The 21,212-nt window shown below is 36.6% G+C and overlaps 1 protein-coding gene across 5 annotated transcripts in view; it reads right to left on the bottom strand.

Moving 5' to 3' along the window:
- Positions 1–21,212, bottom strand: part of AP2B1 (adaptor related protein complex 2 subunit beta 1) — a 115,493-nt gene that overhangs the window by 86,413 nt on the left and 7,868 nt on the right. For all 5 annotated transcript variants that reach the window (XM_045525501.1, XM_045525502.1, XM_045525505.1 and 2 more), the window contains exons 3-5: positions 19,040–19,145; positions 13,576–13,711; positions 11,629–11,874 (exon numbers count right to left, since the gene is read on the bottom strand). In XM_045525501.1, coding sequence (XP_045381457.1) covers positions 11,629–11,874; positions 13,576–13,711; positions 19,040–19,145 — 488 coding nt within the window. The remainder of the gene's footprint in view (positions 1–11,628; positions 11,875–13,575; positions 13,712–19,039; positions 19,146–21,212) is intronic.

Here is a 21,212-nt window from a genome sequence, read left to right as displayed (position 1 = left end):
AACGCAAAAATATTCAAAAGCACACATAAGATACTATACACTACAGCCCTATATAAGTGAGTTAAAACCATCTTTTGCAGTGAGGCTCCCAGTTGTTACTAAAAATTACCAAAGTGAGGCTGAATATAAAATAAATGAGACACGATAGGAGACAGCAGCTTCAGCAATTAAATATATCAAAAAGATTCTCAAAAATGTCAACCCATAGTTAGTTCTTACTTAAGTCCCCTGCTAAAAGCTTGAGAAACTAGGAGTTGTGTGATATGCTTTTGTTAGCAAGAGAAGAAACATTTAGCTATTGATTTTAGTACCCACATTATCTCGGTAGTCTTCGATTATCCCAGCATATAATCTTACCTAGAAAATAAGTGTCTAGCAAATATGATTTAACAAATGATACACTTAAGACAACACTCCTTATTATGTAAAGGATAATAATGCCACAAATAGAATCATCTTAAAGCTATAATTTGGTGATGAGAACAAAGATTCAAAAATGAAAAATGAAAGACTCACTTGGTGAATACAATTACAGATATAATATTTTATTGTTCTTAAGATAAATCAGGAAGAGTTATCTAGCCCACCTACTGGATGGCAAAAGGTATGAGGTTTTTTCTAATTTTTGTTTACTAACTACATCATCAAGCATGAGATTTAGTGAAAACTAAAAGACATGAAGAGCGAAATAATAATCCCCTTTATGTGCTTCATATGTAGGGAAGATATTTTATTTCCCACGCACAATACACTTTATTGACCTTATGATTGTCTAAAGGATCAGTATGTCATACTGGCAGGCCAAATGGCTGTTTGACCTATTGCTGCCAACACATGCCCAGTCTTGGTTACCAGTTGTCTAAAATAAACCTCTTACCATAATTTACCACTTCTGCCAGTCAAACCCTTCTCATGTTTTTTTTAAAATAGGTTAAATATAAAGTCTGGTAACAGAAAATGTGGAGAATGGGGGAATTAAAAACAGCAATGGGGAGGAAGAGAACAGGACGCTAAACAGAATGAGCAATTAGAATTCCTCTGTTATCATAGGCAATTGGAAATTAAACCAAGTGTTTAACACAGCTAATGAAGTAAATGTTCTGGTGTTTAATAAGCAATTTCCACTTATCATCACATTAAAACAAGAAAAGAAATAGAGTCTAATTGAAAGATCTGGAAAGATCAAATTAGAGGATTATGTTTAGCAAAGCCTGCATGTGGAAAAAAGAGATCATTGCCAAACAGTCACTATCTCAGTGACTGACCAGAGGAGACGCTGTCTCAGCCTCTAGTGCCAAAACTCTACTACTGTTCCTCTAAAACTCCTTGAAGTTCCTTCCATTCTTTCTCTCCACTTTCATCTCCTTATCTTCACATTCAGACTATTATATTTTTAGAAACATAATGAGGCAGGCCCATGAGGGAGTGCTTGAGTTTTCCTGATCAGTATGCCACGTTTTTCTCACTCTTTAATGAAAACTTAAAATAAACCAGTCACACTGAATCTAAAGTAGACAAAGAAACAAACTGACGTCAAGACAGCAACTGAGTGCCTAGGGTATACAAGATGACTCACTTGTCAATGTTTATATTGTTTCTTTGGAATTTTGTACTATGTACTTATATTCTCTATTTTTAAAAATAAACTTTAAAAATAATAGATTGAAACTTAAGACTCACTTCCTCTTCCCAGAGAGCCTTCTCCAAACAATACAACATCACGAAAGAACAAATCCAACCCTTGCAGAAACTGGCTTGACTTATCTGTGTATTGAAACAAAAGTATGCTTCTTTCATTTGAACCATTACTTTGATTTTGAACTGTTAAGACAACTATGTGTAACATTTTCTCTCTTAGAAAACTGACATTTCTCTGAGGGAACACTGCCACAAAGAGAACAATGGCTTTTTGACTATTACCTCAGAAAAATCAGAGTTTCTGGGGGAGGGAAGTTTTCTAAAGAAAGTTTTGCTTTAAAAATGAATTTATAAATACGGTTTCTTAAGTGAGCTTCCTCAGTACATAAGTTGATTTATAAAAAGTTGGCATCTAGGTTACAAAGGAACACATCCACAGCATTTGGAAAAAGAAAACCAGAAAATTCTTCTGTTCATCTTGCCTTCCAATTATAGTAAATTCTGTTTTTTGCAAGATTGTAACTAAATATTCCCCACCCCTCACCCTCCATAGACCTAATTCAATATGTATACTTTATAAGACACAGATACTAAGCATAAACATATATACAAAAGCATATGTAAATATATGTAAAATCACACTCAATCCTAGATATATCTTTCTCTGCCTGAATTACAGATTTCTCTTCGATTTGGTAGTTCCTATGGACCCTTAGTCTGCTGAATTTTTTTTTTTCTGGTAAACAATTTGTATTTTGACTTACTTTACATTATACTTAATAGAGTAAGTTGCACAAAGAGATAAAAGATAGCTAAACTTTATTTAACACTTACTATGTGCCATTAATTCTCATAATGACTCTGAGGCAGTTGCTATTAAAATCCACCTATTACAGATAAGGAAACAGGCTTAGAGAAGTTCAGTGACTTGCTTAGGGTCAACACAACTAGAAAGGGATAGTGCTTGAATCTGAATTCAAAGTCTGTGTCTGATTCCAGTGTCTGAGTACTAATCCACTCTGTCTCCAGCATTTATACAAGTCTCAAGACTTGTGAATTTCAACTCAGGGAAAGGTAGAGAAGAATCAGAGTCGGGGAGGATAATATAACCAAAACATTATTTCCAGGGAAAAGTGACATGCAGATTTATACAAGGAGAAAAATGTATTCTTCTACTTTATGTTTCAGAAATAATCATATCCTGACAGCACTTAAAGAGGCAAGATTTACTACCCAGCTATTAAATCTGATTTATAAACTATACTTATCTTATATGAGACAATTCTGAGGACATAAATTTGACCCTATTTTTAACAAAGAGCATGAGCTAGAGCGGTGAGTATGGTTAGAATAAAAATGATCTTGTATAAAAAGGACTCTAGAAGGAAATCTAGACATACGCTGGAATTGGAATTTCAGAGAGAGGTTCACTAATGAGAAATCTCTCATACATTTCCTTGTCCCTTATAATGACTTCCATCCTGCACTCTAATTTGACTTATTTTTATAGCCTCAGAACCCAAGAAACTTATCACTTTCCAATACAGTTACTTCCTCTTATTACCTAAATTACTGTTTGGAGGACTCTGGATTCCAGCAATGACCTTCAAGGTCACACACTCTAAACAGATTTATGCTTCAGTTTTTCTACTCAATTTACAATTCTTTTGGCTGCTGTCCCTGAAGATTTAACTAAAGTGAAAGCAGTAGAATAACTGACAAAAACTATTATGAGGAAATACCCAGGTGGTTTACATATTTTTATTCCCTTAGAAATCAGCAATGGCTTGGAACATTGCCATCTCCTTTATGGAGCTGCTTCAAATGACATATGAAACACAGGGCAACATATATTTGTTCTAAGCATTTCAGTCATTACCATCTCCTCAAGGAGACAATGACTATGTATTACCAGTTAAATTTTTTCCCCTCTCAAACCAATTAAACTTAGAGCTTATATTTTAATCCAAAATGTTGTCCAGAATGGCAATGGACACTGCATTCCATAGTATGCCAGTTTTTCCTCATCGTCTTCCTTGCAATCACGGCTAAAATTACCTAGTTGACCCAACACTCTCATTATGACAAGAAAGTTTGATTATATGGCAACAAGTAAGATTTACAAATAATAAAGTTCATTATTTAAGTAGTGTCTTCGTCCATTTGTGTTGCTATAAAGGAATACTTAAGGCTGGGTAATTTATGAAGAAAAGACATTTATTTGGTTCATGGTTCTGCAGACTGAAATACTGGGCATCTGGTGAAAGCCTTGGGCAGCTTCCACTCAGGGCAAAGCCAAGGGGGAGCTGGTGAGCAGAGATCACATGGCAAGAGAGGAAGGCAGACAGAGGAGGGAGGTGCCAGACTCTTTTCAAACAACCAGCTCTCCTGGGCACTAAGAGCAAGAACTCACTCATTATCATAACAGGCACCAAACCATTCATGAGGGATCCATCCCCATGACCTAAACACCTCCCATTACACCCCACCTCCAATTTGATCCCCACTGGGGATCAAATTTCAACATGAGATTTGGAGGGGTCAAATATCCAAAGCATAGCAAATGCCTTAAAAGATGGTTTGACAAAAATGCACATATTCTGAATATAGAATACATGTCTGTTATTATTTTTATTTATTTATTTATTTATTTTATTATTTTTTCTTACTCTGTTGCCCGGGCTAGAGTGCCATGGCATCAACCTACCTCACAGCAACCTCAAACTCCTGGACTCAAGCAATTGTTCTGCCTCAGTCTTCCACAAGTAGCTGGGACTACAGGCATGCACCGCCATACCCAGCTAATTTTTTCTATATATTTTTTGTTGCCCAGCTAATTTCTTTCTATTTTTAGTAGAGACGGGGTCTCACTCTTGCTCAGGCTGGTCTTGGAACTCCTGAGCCCAAAGGATCCACCTACTTCGGCCTCCCAGAGTGCTAGGATTACAGGTGTGAGCCACCAGGCCCGGCCATGTCTGTTATTATTAAGGGCTTACTCTATACAAGGTTAAGTAGTAAGCGCTCGGCAAACCCTCTGTCCTTTTATGTTCACAACAACCCTATACTATAAACACTATTTGCAATCTCCATCTTGTAGATAAGGTTACTAAAGTTTAGGGAGACCACACAGTTAAGAAACTGCAGTACCAGGATACAAACCCAAGTCTGTCTGGTTACAGAACCTGAGTTTTAATCACTATACCACAGTGACTGAAAGAAAAATACCATTTCATGGTTTAAAGCACTTTTCTGTTTTTGAGATACCTTTGTACAGAATAGGTTACTTCTTTACAAAAGGCAGTGACTAAATGAAATTTCTGTTCTGGATTAAACCCTGGAATAGCAAAAGGATATTAGTGTTAAAATAGTGAAATTCTGTACTTTGGTTAATAGTAACCTATCAGTGTTAATTTCTTAGTTTTGACAAATGGACCATGGTTACAAAAGATGTTAACATTAAGTGAAACTGAGTGAAGGGTATATGGAAACTTTCTGTATGTCTTTGTAACTTTTTAAATTTAAAATTATTCCCTTAAAAAATGAGTTTTGGGTTTGTTTTTTTTTTTTTCTTTTTTTTGGCTGGGCATGGTGGCTGATGCCTGTAATCCTAGCATTTTGAGAGGCCAAGGTAGGAGGCTTGCTTGAGGCCAGGAGTTCAAGACCAGCCTGAGCAACACAGCAAGACCTTGTCTCTACAAAAAAATACAAAAATTAGCTGGGCATGGTGGTGTGTGCCTGTAGTCCCAGCTACTCAGGAGGCTGAGGCTGGAGGATCGCTTGAGCCCAGAAGTTTGAGGTTGCAGTGAGCTATGATGATGCCACTGCACTCCAGCCCAGGTGACAGAGTGAGAGATCCTGTCAATCAATCAATCATTAAAAAAAAACCTAAGTTGGTAATAATATGATAAAATAAAAACAATTATAAAAAAGTGAGAATACACTGAAAATGATTTCTACGAAGTGTATTATAAAGGAAAACAAGTGTTTGCATTCTCCTTAAGAAGAGACAAAAAAAAACAGTCAGATCAACTTGCAGGAAATTTAGGAGTCGGGCAGTTGGCCTCATATCAAAGCAGTCCACTTATTCAGTACTCCAATCCTTCAGAAATTAACAGAAGCTCCTCTTTTAGTACCAAATATAACATTAGTCACTTGGGGAACTAAGACACAGACTGGACTTATTACCTCCTATGTTACTTTTTTCAAGCGCCTACCACATACTGAAACTCTCATACACGCCTAAAATTCTACCAGCTCCATAACTCCTTCATGGACATATGGTATAAAGAGCATTATACATTTCTAATTTCACTTATGTATATAATATTTTAATTTTATATACATATGTATATCATATTTTAATTTTATAACTGTTACTTACTAATATATATTTAGGGATAACACATATCCCATAACTAAAATACTAAAAATTAAGTGAGGTCATTAAGTTTTTTGGTTTTTTTTTTTTTTTTAAGAGACAGGGCTCAAAGAAACAGGGTCTCATTATGTTCCCCAGATGCTCTCAATTGATCCTCCTGCTTCAGCCTCCCGAAGTGCTGGGATTACAGGTGTGAGCCACTGCTCCCAGCCTGGGCCTTCCTTTGATAGACAGATAGTCTACCTGTCTATCTATCTAATCTATCTATCCTTTAATAGGCTATCTATCTGTCTATTTATTTATTTATTTGAGACAGGGTCTTGCTCTGTCACCCAGGCTGGGGTATGGTGGCACAGTCACAGCTTACTGCAAACTCAAACTCCTAGGTTCACGCAATCATAGCTGGGACTAATAGGTGCATGCCATCATGCCTGGCCAATTTAAAAAATTTTTTTTGTACAGATGGGGTCTCGCTATGGCGAGCAGTTCAGGCTGCTCTTGAACTCCTGGCCTCAAGCGATCCTCCTGCCTCGGCCTCCCTAAGTGCTGAAATTACAGGCATGAGCCACCACGCCCAACCTAAAAGACAATTTAGCACAGCCTGCATGAATACCAAATATATTCTAAAAAAAAAAATCCTCCTTGAGTTTAGAAAGCAATCTAGATAGCCTTGACTTTTTCCAGTATTTATCTTGTCAGATCGACAACCAAACCACAGGTAAACTTCCTAATGCCTAAATAAAAATTATAACAAGCAGAAAGTGCATGTTAGGTCTGTTCCTCAAGCACAGTTGCAATTTATTAAATGTTTGGCATATGTCAGGTACAATTTAAATTTTTAAATACATCATTCTTTCGTCTTCAAAATAATCCAGTAAAATAGGTATTATTACCTCCATTTTATAAATGAGGAAACTGAAGCTCATTCTAAATAACTTGCTCAAGGCCACATTTCTAGTAAGCAGCCACGTCAGGACTCAAACAGTAGCCTTCGTACAGAATGGGCTGCTCTGGCCCTGAAGCCTGTATGCTAGTTCCATAACCCAGTTTCACAATCTTGGCATTACTGACATTTAGGCCAGATAACTGTTTGTTGTGGAGAGCTGCCCTGTGCACTGAAAGATGTTTAAAGCATCCCTAGACTCTACCCACCAGATGCTAATAGCACCCTCCCATCAGGTATGACAATCAAAAGTGTTTCTAGACATTGCCAAATATCCCTCTGAGGAGCAAAATTACCCCTGGTTGAGAACCACCATCGTAATTTCATGCTGTCTACATCCTGGCTAGCACACAGTCAACATATTCACTCCCTTCTGAGAAGAAAAATGTTATTTTTCATTAAGTGGTTTTCAGCAAAAGTTCAAATTAAAAGAAGCTGGTAGTTTATCTAGAACCATTGCTAAAGACTATAGTGAGCCTAAATTGAGGCTATTATGAGTATGCTGCTTGTGCAGAAGAATCCCCAACAAATAAGAAAATATATTTTTTACTAATTCAATAGTTTGTACTTTTGCAGAAAGGACAGAACAATGGAAGAGGAGTATTCTCACAGGCATCTGTAGAGTGACAGAAGACCTGGAAGATGAAAATCAAGGGGAACAGGCACTAAGCCAAGGGACTTAGGAAAACTGAGCTCAAAAACAAAAAGCAAAGCTCACGTGGTGGGGCTGTCAAGAGAGTCTCTGGCATGGCAGATTCTAACATAAACATGTTCACTGAAGTCGAAATACCCAAAAATACCTCTGAAAGCAAGATGAGAAAACATAGAAAGAAGGGAAAATCCTAATGTATGGGTGAAAAGTTGGAGAATACTATCAATCAAAAGTGCACATCGCAATAAAGCAAGGCCCACACAAAAAAATGTGCAGTTTTCTTGCAAATGTATACTTGTGAGATGGCATTTCTAAAACTCTGATATTTGTGAAGAAATTACAGAAGCTAATTTCTTGTGGCTCTACAAGGATTCCTTATTCAATAATGTTAATCTTTGCCTAATGCCTACTTTATAATTACCATAGCAGCCCTCATTTATGACTGACCATATGCCAGGTACTTTAATAGGCACTTTTCATATAAAAGCTCAATTAATAATGCAAACAAGTCTCTAAGATAGTAGCCCTCATTTTCCAGAAAAGAAAACAGACTCAGGTAAGTTAAGGAACATGAACATAATCTTTCCTTCTCAACTAGTATTTCACTGAAAGTCATCTTCAAGTATAAACAGTAAAACAACTGCTGTAAAATGAGGTGTATGTGATTCCCCCCGCAAAAGGCAGGTAATTAAGTTCTATTAATTTACTTGCAGCAATGCACACTGCCACCAGGAACCAGACTGGAGGTCAACATAACCCTGTTGGCTCTCAATCAACATTTTACTCTCATATTAGGAGATTCCAAAGTCATCTCTGCAGATGTTCTGTTGCTTTCAAATGTAGCATGCTCTTTTGCAGTAAGCTGTAAGTAAACTAATACAGCAGAATCCCTGGAAGTATCCATTTCCTTTGTAGGACAGTCTAATATTTGGTGGTGCAGTGCTGCCACCATGTGGGGCAGACTCAAAAAGCGGAACAAAGTCAGCCCTCAAGAGCAGTAAAATAAGGACTCACATCTATCACTGGAGTAAGATTGAGAAGATTTCCATAATAAAACAGTTTTCAGATAAAGGTCGTTATGTGTTCAAAATTGTAAGCATTTTGGGAAAATGAAACAGTTCTAGATGTGTGTGTGCACATGTAACACATTTAAATTCTATTCTATACATTCACCCATGAGGTAGTGACCAGTAATGGGTTTGGGGACTCAGAACTAGGTTAGAATCCTGGCTACATTACTACTGGCTACACGACTTTATATAAAGAGTTCTTTAGTCTGAGTGCCCAGTTCCTGAACTGTAATGTGGAATAACTTCTACTTCACAAGGCAGATCTGAGAACTAAGCAAAGCATTATACATAAAGCATCAACCATTGTGCATGGCATAGAAGGCCCTTAAATTTAAAATTCTCTTTTCCATCATAAGCCTTAGGAACTTCTGAGATGTTTGAGCCATCAGCAGCATTGGACCCCCACTGATAAAAGGAGTGTTCTAACTATAGTTGTGATACTTTAAGGTAAAAAGTAGGGCATACAGTTGAGATGGAAAGTATGGATTCAAGATAAAAAGTAGGCACGTGTCTACGTGTGTTGGCCACCTCTTAAGTCCAGTGGTTTGAGTGGGAGTATGTGTAACAAGGCCAAGGTAAGAGTAAGTCAAGTGAGGCACTCCAGACTTAAAATTTAAGGAGGCACCCTGTTCTCAGGCTTGTACAGATACAGAGCCAGGACCTGACAGTGAGTGCCTCCTTAAATTTTACTCTCTGACGACCTCTCTAGCAATAAATTGGACAGTATCAGAGAAAAGTTCTGCTACTGAGTCTGTCAACGATATAGAAGGCAGTATTAAGAGGGCAGTAGGTCCAACAATTTGATCTAATGCTGATACCCTGCTCTGTGAAAATCTGCAATAAAGAGACAAGAAAACAAGAGGCATTCCTAAAACAGTTTCTCAAAAATCTACTAGGTAGCCTTAAATGTTCTCTAAAAGTCTCTTCAAAGATACTTGTAGAAATCTCCCCAAATCAACCTCTTGATTTGTTATAGTAAAAGAGGTTAAGAATTTAGAGCATTATACAGTTTACTATAATATTATGATATATTAAATTCAAATAAAATTTAATATATCTTAATATTCATGTGTGGTCTATTCAAATTACATAAAGCTAGGGGGTAGGGAAAGAAAATAAGTAAAACAAAACTGGCATGCAGTGATAATTATCAAATCTGATAATAAGTGGATTCATTTATTTGTTAAATTAATTTATTCCCTCTAATTATGAGTGTTTGAAGATCCCCATAACAAAAAACATAATTAAATAAACAGCATACATATAATACTTGAGTACTATGGACTGAATGAAAATCAGCCCTCTTCCCTGAATAAATCAGACAAACTAGCTTGTTCCAGAATCTTTCTATTCTTCTCAATTGATCTGGAAAAAGATCTCTAAGTACTACTGGAACACACACACAAAATGCCTTTATTGCTTAAACCCTCCATTAGTCAGATAAGGACCATCTAATTTTACAGGTTCTGCATTGAATTTATATTAGCGTAGAGATGACTTTTTCCCCCTCAAACTGAAGTTGCCCATGAGTTAGAACTCATTTTCACCTAGATCCATTCCACATTCTTAGCACCACTGAACATTTAATAATTTTCCACAGGGCACATGATATTCTGCTCATCTGGTTGGCACTTCTAGCCCAAACATTTTTCATCTCCTCTATTGTCCTCAGGTAGAGAACTATAAAGATAGTGCTCAAAACAACAGAGTGAATCAAAGGCAATGCCAACAACACAAGTTGGTGTCAGCTAAGCATTTTATAACAGACACTATTGCCTTATAAACTTATTTCTTTATGGAATAAAAAAAAGTTGCCACATGGTATTACCTGGGGAAAAAAGGGCAAGGTAGAATCTTCTAATACTGATGGTGATACCTTGTCAGAAGTCAGGGTTTAAGCACCTGCACTTTCAATCCCACTCCTATGCCCAGGAGGTAGCTGAAAGATTCCTGATGATAGTACTATAAGTACCTTAAAAAATGTGACTTGCTTCATCCTTTGGCCTTAATACTAATTTTAAAGGATAATAAACAGAAGCCCAGGCTACGCATAAAATAAGATGAACCAAACAAGATGTCAAAGCAGAGATCTGAGCAGGTAATTTGCAAGTGAGAGACAGTATCTATTTTCAGGCAAATTCCAACTCTATATTTGAAAAAGTTCAACAATATTCAGAGGTTATACCCTGATTAACTCTTAGTATTACTCACCTTCAGATAAATACTGCATTGGACAAAAAAGGAAGCACTTTAAAGAAAGCAGCTATATTCCTCCATCTTCTTGGTAACAGTACTTACCAATCAAAGGTACTCAATTAACACTCAATTCAAATGAGTTTCAGTTACTAGCAGAGTCAATGTATCACTTGGGACTTGACCCGCTTCATTATATAAGCAGAGTTAAAAAGACAGTAAGGGAAATAAAAGATCCCAAAACTTTAAGGTGTTAAGCTATGTTCTGGCTGCTAAACACTTACAACATAATCAAGTTGGCTAAAAAGAATCTTGTCCTAGAATTCTGTAAAAACAAAAATGCATTACAATAATTAAGCAATAAAGATCACCTTGATTCAGATTCTATTGCCACATCACCAGAAAATACCACAAACATCTGAAGAAATAAGATTAAAACAAATAATATATACATATAAAAATTTAAGATAAAACCTCCTGAAGACAATGATGAAAGTACTGGGTTTTTTAATGAGCAAATACAGGGGTAGGTACAATACAAAGGTTTGCTTTAAGATCCTTCTATTTCAAGTACTTGGTACTCACCTCAAAAACACCTAGGGTATGAGATATACAATCTGTGCAACACAGAAAGTCATGTTTCCCACAGCTACCCTGTAGCTCAATGTCCCAAAGACCAGGTTTGTGTTAAATATGCTTTGACAAGGTACCCATTTTAAATACCACTCTCTTTATAAAAGCAGAAGCTTATTACCATTGGATTTGAATCTGCTATGAGATCCCGTAGAGAATCCAGAAATCCCTGATCTTCTACCATTTGGGCATTGATATCATGGAGTTTTGCCACACAGACTGCTGCTGTTTTCCGAACATAGGGGTCTTCATCCTTCAAGCACTTGCGGAGGGGCTCACAGAGATATTCTGTAATTTTGTCCACCCGGATGCATCCCATGGTTCTGACTGCCAAGGCCCGAATCAAAGGATTAGGATCTTCACAGTCCTACAGGAAACAATCATCAACAACTGTAAGTATACATAGTGACTAAACGTAAACAGTCCAGTTTACAAAAGCCACAAAAGAATACTTCCATCATTTAAGCTTCCAGTTACATTCTACATCAGATCCAATATCCCATGTTATTCCTCTCCTAAATACAAATCTTAGTTGCCTATTTAAAAGTTAGGTTAGGAATTCATTTAACTGCTTTATATATACAGTGGGGAAAGGTTCAGTAGGATTCATTCAAGGGCCAGGCAGAATCCTAGTGAGTTGGTATGACCATCCCCATAGCCATCAGTGGACATGCCCTAAAACAGAAAAGGCCTTCGCACTAATATTCTGGCACAGAAAAATATGAGGAATTGGAAAGACTGTGTTGTAAGTACCAAGGAGAGAGAAAAGGGGCTAGATTTCTGGGGCCTACAGCAAAGAAAACAAAGGAGAGCACAGGAGCTGGTTCGGGCCTGACTTGAGTACCTGGAGCTAAGCAGCAGAGAGGGCCCTCTGAGCTCCTGACTAGCATATATTCTCCTTTGCTTCCAGATACAGTACAAATAGAGCACTGAGAAGGAACACTCTTTTAAACTGCCCTACATTTAAAAAAATTTCTTAAAACCATATAAATCTATGCACAGCTCTAAGTTTCAAAAAATGTAAACTAAATTCTTTTCAATGATATATTCCATCTATGAACTAGCAGATACGTAGGATGAATTGTTATATTCTGACTCTGTATAATATAGCTAAACAAAGGAAAAGAACAAAAAGTCCATGAAAAGAAAGCATATTGGTTATTTTCCAAAACATTTTAAACAGAAGCTAATTTTAGAAACTGCTATCTGATTTTTTTTTAACATAGACTAAGTTCCAGACAGAAAAAAAAAAAAAAAGTAAAAAAAAATTAACGGGAACAACTCCATTATTATGTTTATCAAATCTAAGGATAGGAAAAATCTGGCTGGACATTCAATATTATTAAAGAAACTTTTTAATTGTCAACTTTTAAAGATGTGACAATGGTATTGTGGTTATGTTTAAATAGGATATATCTTATCCTGAGAAACATAAGGATGAAATTATATGATGTTTAGGATTTGCTTCAAAATTATCCAGCAGGACAGAGTGTGGGAGTCAGGAAAAGTATGCATGGGGAGTATAACTTACACAAGAGTGGCCGTGTGTCAGTACTGTTAAAATTGCAAGATGAATACTTAGGAATTTATTATACTATTCCCTCTACTTGAATATGTTTAAAATTTTCCATAATAAAAAAATTTAATCAAATGTCGCAAGACCTATTAAATAATAAAAGTAGTACCTCCTGCAGTTTCCACTACTTTTGATTCATAAGCATAATTTCTACAAAGTCAAAATAGGTAAAGTCTGAAGGTTACTGATATTACAACGATATGGACAACCTTTGTCAACCTTGGAAGGTAAAACAGTGAGATTTTACCTAGCTTCTGAGGTTTCTACCCACCTGGCAAGGATGCACCAAGCCCTGTTAACAGAAGGCTCACCATATGGTTCGAATTTCTCTGGATGATATGCACTGACATGCAGAATCCTTAACACATGAACATTCCTAGTCATTGCCAATACTTCCCTGGATGTCTTCCTTTAGAACAGAGGTTGCTTACTTGCAATACAGACACTAACTGAAAAGGTTATTTGAAGTCTTGAGTCTTTGGGAAAAGTTACCTTCACAAAGCTGTTGACAGCCATGATGGCCATGTCTGGCTGACTCTTGGCATAGTTCATCAGGTAGAGATACACAAGCTTCTTTAGTTCCAGGTTGTCAGTCTGCATACAGTTCACCACATCTGGAAAGAGAGAACTGAGAAGAGAGGGGAAAAGAGAAAAGGAAATTAAGCAGATGCTGGTGTCAAACTGTTGGACAGAACATGAAATGGCCTTAACAGAGTGATTTGATGCAAGGACGAATGTCCCCACATGGATCATTATTATCAGGGAAATGAATTACTAAAGAAATTGCAGTACTGGTCCCAAAAAGGTCTCTAGTTCTTTAAAACACTTTGTATTAGGAAAAATTTCAAACAGAGTGCAGTATAATTGACCCAATGTAAGCATCACACAAATATCCATACATGCCCAATCTTATTTCATATAAATCCTCAACCCATTGCTGCATCCCTGTCTCCACCCCATGCAGTTGCTCTGGATTATTTTTAAATAAATCCTAGGCATCATACCATTTCACCTAAAATATTTTAATGTATATCTTTAGCAATCTTTTTAAAAAATCACTACCTTTACCACACTAAATTCAATAGATTTAACATTACACATTCAGATAAATGAAAATTTGAAAGTAATCAAATATAAAAGGAGTTTATACCTTTCCCAAGTTCTAGTCGTTTCATGATTTACCATTCTCCTATAAACCACAAGAAAGACATTTATGTTTCCAGTCACAAAGTAGCACCATTAGCTTGGAAGGGTTGGGCTTGTCAGATTCTAAACTGCAAGCTGTATTTTTAAAATACAGGTTAACTAAAATTTTATGGGAAGTTAGCAATTAATCTCCCTAAGGCTTTATCAAAGTACCTTATAAATTTTTAATGCTTCTAAACATGTTACTACTGGCATAGAAGACAGGAGAAATAAATGTCAGTATATTTCTACAGAAAAGTAAGAGAATGACTAAAACAACTTGTCACAAGGTATGGGTCCCACACACACACAAAAAGAGCACAGAGAAGCAGAAATTATTTACAAAAAGGAAGCTGGACTGCAAAGTCAAAGAATCTACCACATCTCTAATGAACCAATGACTCTGTCCTAGGAGCCAAACTATTTGTTTAATTTGTATGTATGGTACCTAGTGTAGTTTCATGAACAGGTAGATATTTAATAAACACTCTCCAAAAATGAGAATAGGAGAATAGTTCACATGCAAAACAACAGTAAATGTGAAATAATAACCAATGGTAAATTTAAGATCCTAAATAATTTAATTCTAAACAACCTGCACAAGATCAAGACTTTATAGCCACCATTCTAGAGGTAAAAACTGTTAAGTTCCAACCTATAAAACTAAAAACCTGAACTTTCCAATACGAAGGCCACTAGTCATATGTGGCTACTTAGCACTTGTAATGTGGCTAATCTGTCCTGAGATATGATGTAAATGCAAAACACACATTAGATTTTGAAGACTTAGTATGAAAAATGCAATGTAAAATATCTCATTAATAATGTTTATATTGATTATATGCTGAAATGATAATATTTTGGATATTGGGTTAAAAAATTTATTACTAAAATTAGTTTCATCTGTTTCTTTTTACTTTTTTAATATGGTTACCAGAAAATTAAAAATTATACATGTGGCATGCACTGCATTTCTACTAGATAGCACTGAACTTGAGGTTACTTGCAGGGAAGACTGAAATACAATAACCTCCAAATAGCTAATTTCTATTCTATTTCTTTGCGCTATCTTTCTAGGCACAGCTCACCCTCCAAGAAGAGTTCTTCAACTATTCCTATTTGCATGGATCTCTTTTTGGTAGAATTCTTACTGCCTTTAACATATACACTTTAATACCCAATTACATAACTGTATTTTATTTTTCCCTAATTTTTCAAGTTTTGAGTCTCATCAACTAGACAGTAAGTGCCATGAAGGCTAATAAACATCTATTATACTTTTGTTTGAATCATGATAAGTGGTATAGTGCTAGGCACATAATAAATTATCAGCAATTAGCAGATTAACAAGCAATACTTTACCAAACATACAAAAGGAAAATCAAGAGTTTTAACTTTTCTGTAGGATATAGAAATAAGCTTGGCAAAAACACAACAGCCCCTGAAAAGAACTATGTCAACTTTTACCAGTTCATTTGTACTGATGCTCTCAACCTAGATTTATTCCTTGGCAAAAACAGCCCTTCAGTGACTAGATAGATCATTAACAGGCAAATTATTACCTGTGGGTAAATCAAGCCCCCTGCCAGAATTTTGTACAAGCTATAAGCTAAAAGCAGTTTTTAGAGATGAACATTTACAACTGATTTGATGATAATACCATGAACCCCAATTAAGCAAAATATTATTCTTCTCCTCCAAAAAAAAATCCACTCTTCTCATTAGTAGACATGTAGTACAAAAGATTGTACTTAATTATTATTGTATTTTGTATTTCATGAATAAAAAATTTTGAGGAAATTTGTTTTCTCTCTTGCTATATGAGTAGCTATATAATAGACTCAATTTTGCCTCTTTGTCTGCTAAGCCAAAAGTATTTACGACTTTGCCCTTTATAGAAATAGTTTGCCAATCCCTGAGATAGGTGGTCACAGAACAGCAATTTAAGAACCAAACAAAAAAAACAACAGTAACAAAAACTCACCTGAAAACAACAGAGTAATTTCTTTTTTTTTTTGAGACAGAGTCTCACTCTGCTGCCTGGGCTAGAGTGTCATGGAGTCAGCCTAGCTCACTGCAACCTCAAACTCCTGGGCTTAAGCGATCCTCCTGCCTCAGCCTCCCGGGTAGCTGGGACTACAGGCACGTGCCACGGTGCCCGGCTAATTTTTTCTATTTTTAGCTGTTTGGCTAATTTCTTTCTATTTATAGTAGAGACGGGGTCTCGCTCTTGCTCAGGCTGGTCTCAAACTCCTGAGCTCAAGCAATCCTCCCGCCTCGGCCTCCCAGAGTGTTATGATTATATGAGCCACCACCCGGCCAAAAGAGTAATTTCTGATGCTAACATTTCTATCTGGGCTCCCTGTTTGATTATGGGAGCATTTCTCACTCCTTTGGTCTCAGGATCCATTTGTACTCTTAAAAATTATTGAGATCCCAGGGAGTTTTCATTTATGTTGGTTATACCTACTGATATTTTACCATAACAGGAATTAAAACTGAGAAATTCTGGCCAGGTATGGTGGCTCATACCTGCAACTCTAGCATTCTGGGAGGCTGAGGTGGGAGGATTGCTTGAGGCCAGGAGTTCAAGACCAGCCTGAGCAAGAGTGAGACCCTGTCTCTACAAAAAATAGAAAAAATTAGCCAGGTGTGGTGGCTCACACCTGTAGTCCCAGCTACTTTGGGAGGCTAAGGCAGGAGGATTGCCTGAGCCCAGGAGTTTGAAGTTGCAGTGAGCTATGATGAGATGCCACTGCACTCTAGCCTGGGTGACAGAGTGAGCGTCTGTCTCAAAAAAAAAAAAAAAAAAACCAAAGCTGAGAAATTTTAAAAATATTAATCCATTTAAGATAAAAGTAATAAATCCATTTCATATTTTAAAGTGAAAATTTACTACATTTTTATAAGAAGACGGCATTGTTTTATATTTTTGCAAATTTCTTTAGTATCTAGTTTAAACAAAGATAGCTGGATTCTCATATATGCTCCCATATTCAACCTGTTGTAGAACATCATTTTGGCTGAAGTGTAAGAAGAAAATCCAGCTTTATGGCCAGGCATAGTGGCTCACGCCTGTAATCCTGGCACTCTGGGAGGTCGAGGTGGGTGGACTGTTTGAACTGAGGAGTTCGAGACCAGCCTGAGTAAGAGCAAGGCCCCGTCTCTACTAAAAATAAAAGAAATTATCTGGCCAACTAAAAATATATATAGGAAAAAATTAGCCGGGCATGGTGGCGCATGCTTGTAGTCCCAGCTACTCAGGAGGCTGAGGCAAAAGGATTGCTTGAGCCCAGGAGTTTGAGGTTGCTGTGAGCTAGGCTGACACCATGGCACTCACTCCAGCCCAGGCAACAGAGCGAGACTCTGTCTCAAAAAAAAAAAAAAAAAAAAAAAGAAAGAAAATCCAGCTTTATACACATATATAACTTGGAAAATGGAGGAATATTTTAATAACTTTTTCTTATAACTGGATACTCTTGATACTACACTAAAAGTAGACAGTGAGTTTTCTCTTTCTTTTTCAGTCCACAAATGGTAGTTTCTTAAAAGTTATTTGTTATGTGGAATCTAAAACTCTATCAGTAACTTTTTGTACTTGATTGCGTTAAAATCTATTTGTATCATGCATTGTGAATAGATCTTTTACCCATGCATAAATTTTGTGATATACATATGCACTGGTTATCTGGACAATTTTGGTTCACTAACTTATGTTGACCCATTTCATTATAAAACAGCAAATAATCACATTCACTAATTTCACCACCAATCTTATCAGAAAAGTCTGTAAGTATTAGTAAGCTGTCAAGCTTATGCTGGGAGATACAAGTTTTCTAAAATTCTAATTTTTACTTTAAAACTTGAAATGTATCTACTGTCAAATTTTTTTCTCTTGAAGTGACAGGTTCACTTTGTTCATTTTTGACAAAATGTCTGCTGAATACTGAAGTCTGATTAAATATAGTTTATCTGTCAATGATTCTTTCACATAAAAATGGTGTTTGCAATTCAAACATCCGCACAAGAATTTTCTCTCAAGTCAACCATCTCACTTTGCTATGCGGCAGAAGAGCTTTATGTGTAACTTCTATTTCATCACACAGAATATTAAAAAGACCTGTATTCAAGGTTCCAGTTTTAAGAAAGTAAATGTTTAATGGTTCATGAAGGACACTCATGACATTCATAAGTGAAACTGCCCTTTTTTCTCTTGTCAGTACATGGTGGTGAAGAATACAATGACTAATGTTATGGTTGGCACCACTGCCTTGATTCATGCCAATCCTTACTTATTTTCAAATGGTCTAACTCAATTATAGAAAAACAAAAAATAAGACCAAATGGATTTTGTTAACATTAATTTTCATCTTGAATTTGGCAACTGAATGTAAAGTTGAGGGCACCGGCTTGAGACAATTATAAAATACATGAGCTTCTGCTTCTTGGTATATTTTTTATCATCTTCTAAAACTCCCTTAGCCCAAAGATTTGTAACTATGTCAGCTCTCAGGAGGTTTTATGCTAGATCTGAAAGCAATAAAACCGAACTCGTTTCACTCTTTTAAAAAACAAAATAAAATAAAACAAAACAAACCCATCACTTAAGTCAGAGAGGTAATATAAAAGCAACTGCACTTCCTGATGATTTCAGTGGGACAAACCCATCAGAGATTCTATGATTATAACAGTTTTATAGGAAAAGCAGTAAAGACCATAAAATGGGGTATGGCTCTCAAAAGTAACCAATGGCAGGAGTAATTATCCTTACCTAACATCCTTCCCTACAGTCATAGCAGCAATCACTTTCTTCACAGCCTCCTTCCTCTTTTCTTTCTTTTCATTGTTGAGTTCAGCTTTTAATTCAAAGATTTCTCCTACAAGAGATGAGAACAAACTGGTGAGGTCCCAGGATCAGAGAACTAGAGCAGAATACCGCACTATGTAACAACTAGTAACAGGACAGCAGGGCAATGAATGAAATAAGATTATTAAAAAATTACACAATACGTAAAATTCAAAGCCCTAGAATATTAACTGACCCACTAATAAGGATACCACCAGTAAATTTTTAAAACCTTTTAAGTTATGGTCACAGAGGAAGGTGTAATCCAGATCTTTAGGAACCATAAGAGTGGGGAAAAGCAAATCTGATATCTAACTACAATGAGGAGAGAAGAATAGAAGGATGATCTCTCATCAGAATTTTAAGGTCCTGAGAGGAATATAAATGGAAGCAAGGAGAGGATTAGAAATCAGTGTTTCCAACCAGAAGAGACTCAACATATCATCTCATTTACCCACTCTCGACTTTACAGTTAAAAGAAACGAGGCTCAAAGGTGACAGAGAAAGTTAGTGACAAAGCTGGGCTTAGCACGGTGTCTGCTAACTCTTGAATCCAAAGGTTCTCAACCTTGGCCACACACTAGTATCACCTGGGAAGTATTTAAAAATAACAATGCTTAGGCCCCATTCTGGACCAAATAAATAGCATGTCAAGGAGAGCTCCCCCAAGTGATTTTCATGTACAACTAGGGCTGAGAATAACTGCTCTAATCAGTACTTTAATAAGTTAATGGCCTTAAAGCCCCATCCTATTCAATCAATCTAATAAGAATAATCTTGAAGCTTCAACAATGGTACAAAGCACAGTCATTTCTGAAGGCATAATCTTGAATGACTGCGTAGGCCCTGCACTGTGAAATGCAAGGGACTGTAACCACTATTTTAAGGCTTCAGGCTCATCTACCTTTGAGATGCTAAAGTCAAAGTAAAAAAGAAGATAACAATGCTTACCTTGTTTAAAAACAAAGGTAAAAAACCCCACACCACTAAGTCCATGAAAAAGAGGTTACCTACTCCCACATCAACCTTTCATCTATACCCTCAAACTCACCTACAATATTGCCTCATTTTCCTCCACCTTCAAGACTGTTCTTGATGTCCCTTTTAACCAGACTTCATTCATCAATATACTATAGAAATAGTGGGGACAGAATGCTGTGTCATCTGACTGAAGCCCCTAAATGGGAAGGATAAAACTGACAACACACATAGCAGTAAAGCACTAAAAAAGTTGCTTCATCAATATCCATTGCCAATAAGGCAAAAAATTGTTACAAAATCACTATTTAATCGATAGCTGCCGAACAGCACAGCCAGAAAAGCTGGGCACTTTAAAGAGTCATTTGCTTCTTCACCAAGCCCTATGGCTGCCAAATACAGCTCTTAGGGTTCCCATCATTCACTTCTGGGAACAGTAAAGGACAAGCAGCAGGGTTTCAAAGTCTGAATTGTGAATAGCAGCAGCTGTTGCAGAATCAAAGCAGGATGTAACTGAAATTATTCCAATTCTAAAAGCATAAACTTAAAGAATATGTTTCAGTGGCAGTTCTAGTGGGCGTTGCAGGAAGCAAAAAGAACACAGTCTATCCAAAGTTTTTAAAATGTGGCATTTATCCGCAGTGATTCAATCTGTAAGTCTCAAACATTAATAAACGGATAAAAAAAGATCACCTGGACCCCTCACAAGAGAAAGTTTGAAGAGTTAGGTGAGTTTTTAAATTGTATCCCTTTATGTCAAAATACATTGGTCATCAAAGCACACAAAATGTTAACAGAATAAGAAACAAATACGTTTACAAACAATAAGAAAATCAGAAAAAGCTGGGAATGAATGACAATGGGCTAATGGCTTTTGTGAAGTGTAAGTAATAAAAATAGGCAGGAAGAATTTGGGTGGGCCCCAAGACAGGTACTAAGAGAAGCAAAGTATCTCATGTATACTACAGCTTTATTAAATTCTTATATTTTTTCCCTCCTCCTTCCCCTAATCAAATCTACCAAGTACTGCCAGTAGCAAGCAATGGTTCTCTTTCTTGGCTACACGTTAAAATAATCTGGGGAGTTTTAAAAACCCCACACCCAGACCATACCCAGGACC

Source organism: Lemur catta, chromosome 15 (assembly GCF_020740605.2).
Source record: "Lemur catta isolate mLemCat1 chromosome 15, mLemCat1.pri, whole genome shotgun sequence".
In the NCBI taxonomy this organism is placed as follows: Eukaryota; Metazoa; Chordata; class Mammalia; order Primates; family Lemuridae; genus Lemur; species Lemur catta.
The sequence above is the reverse complement of the archived record's forward strand: the minus strand, read 5'-3'. Positions and strand labels throughout refer to the sequence as shown.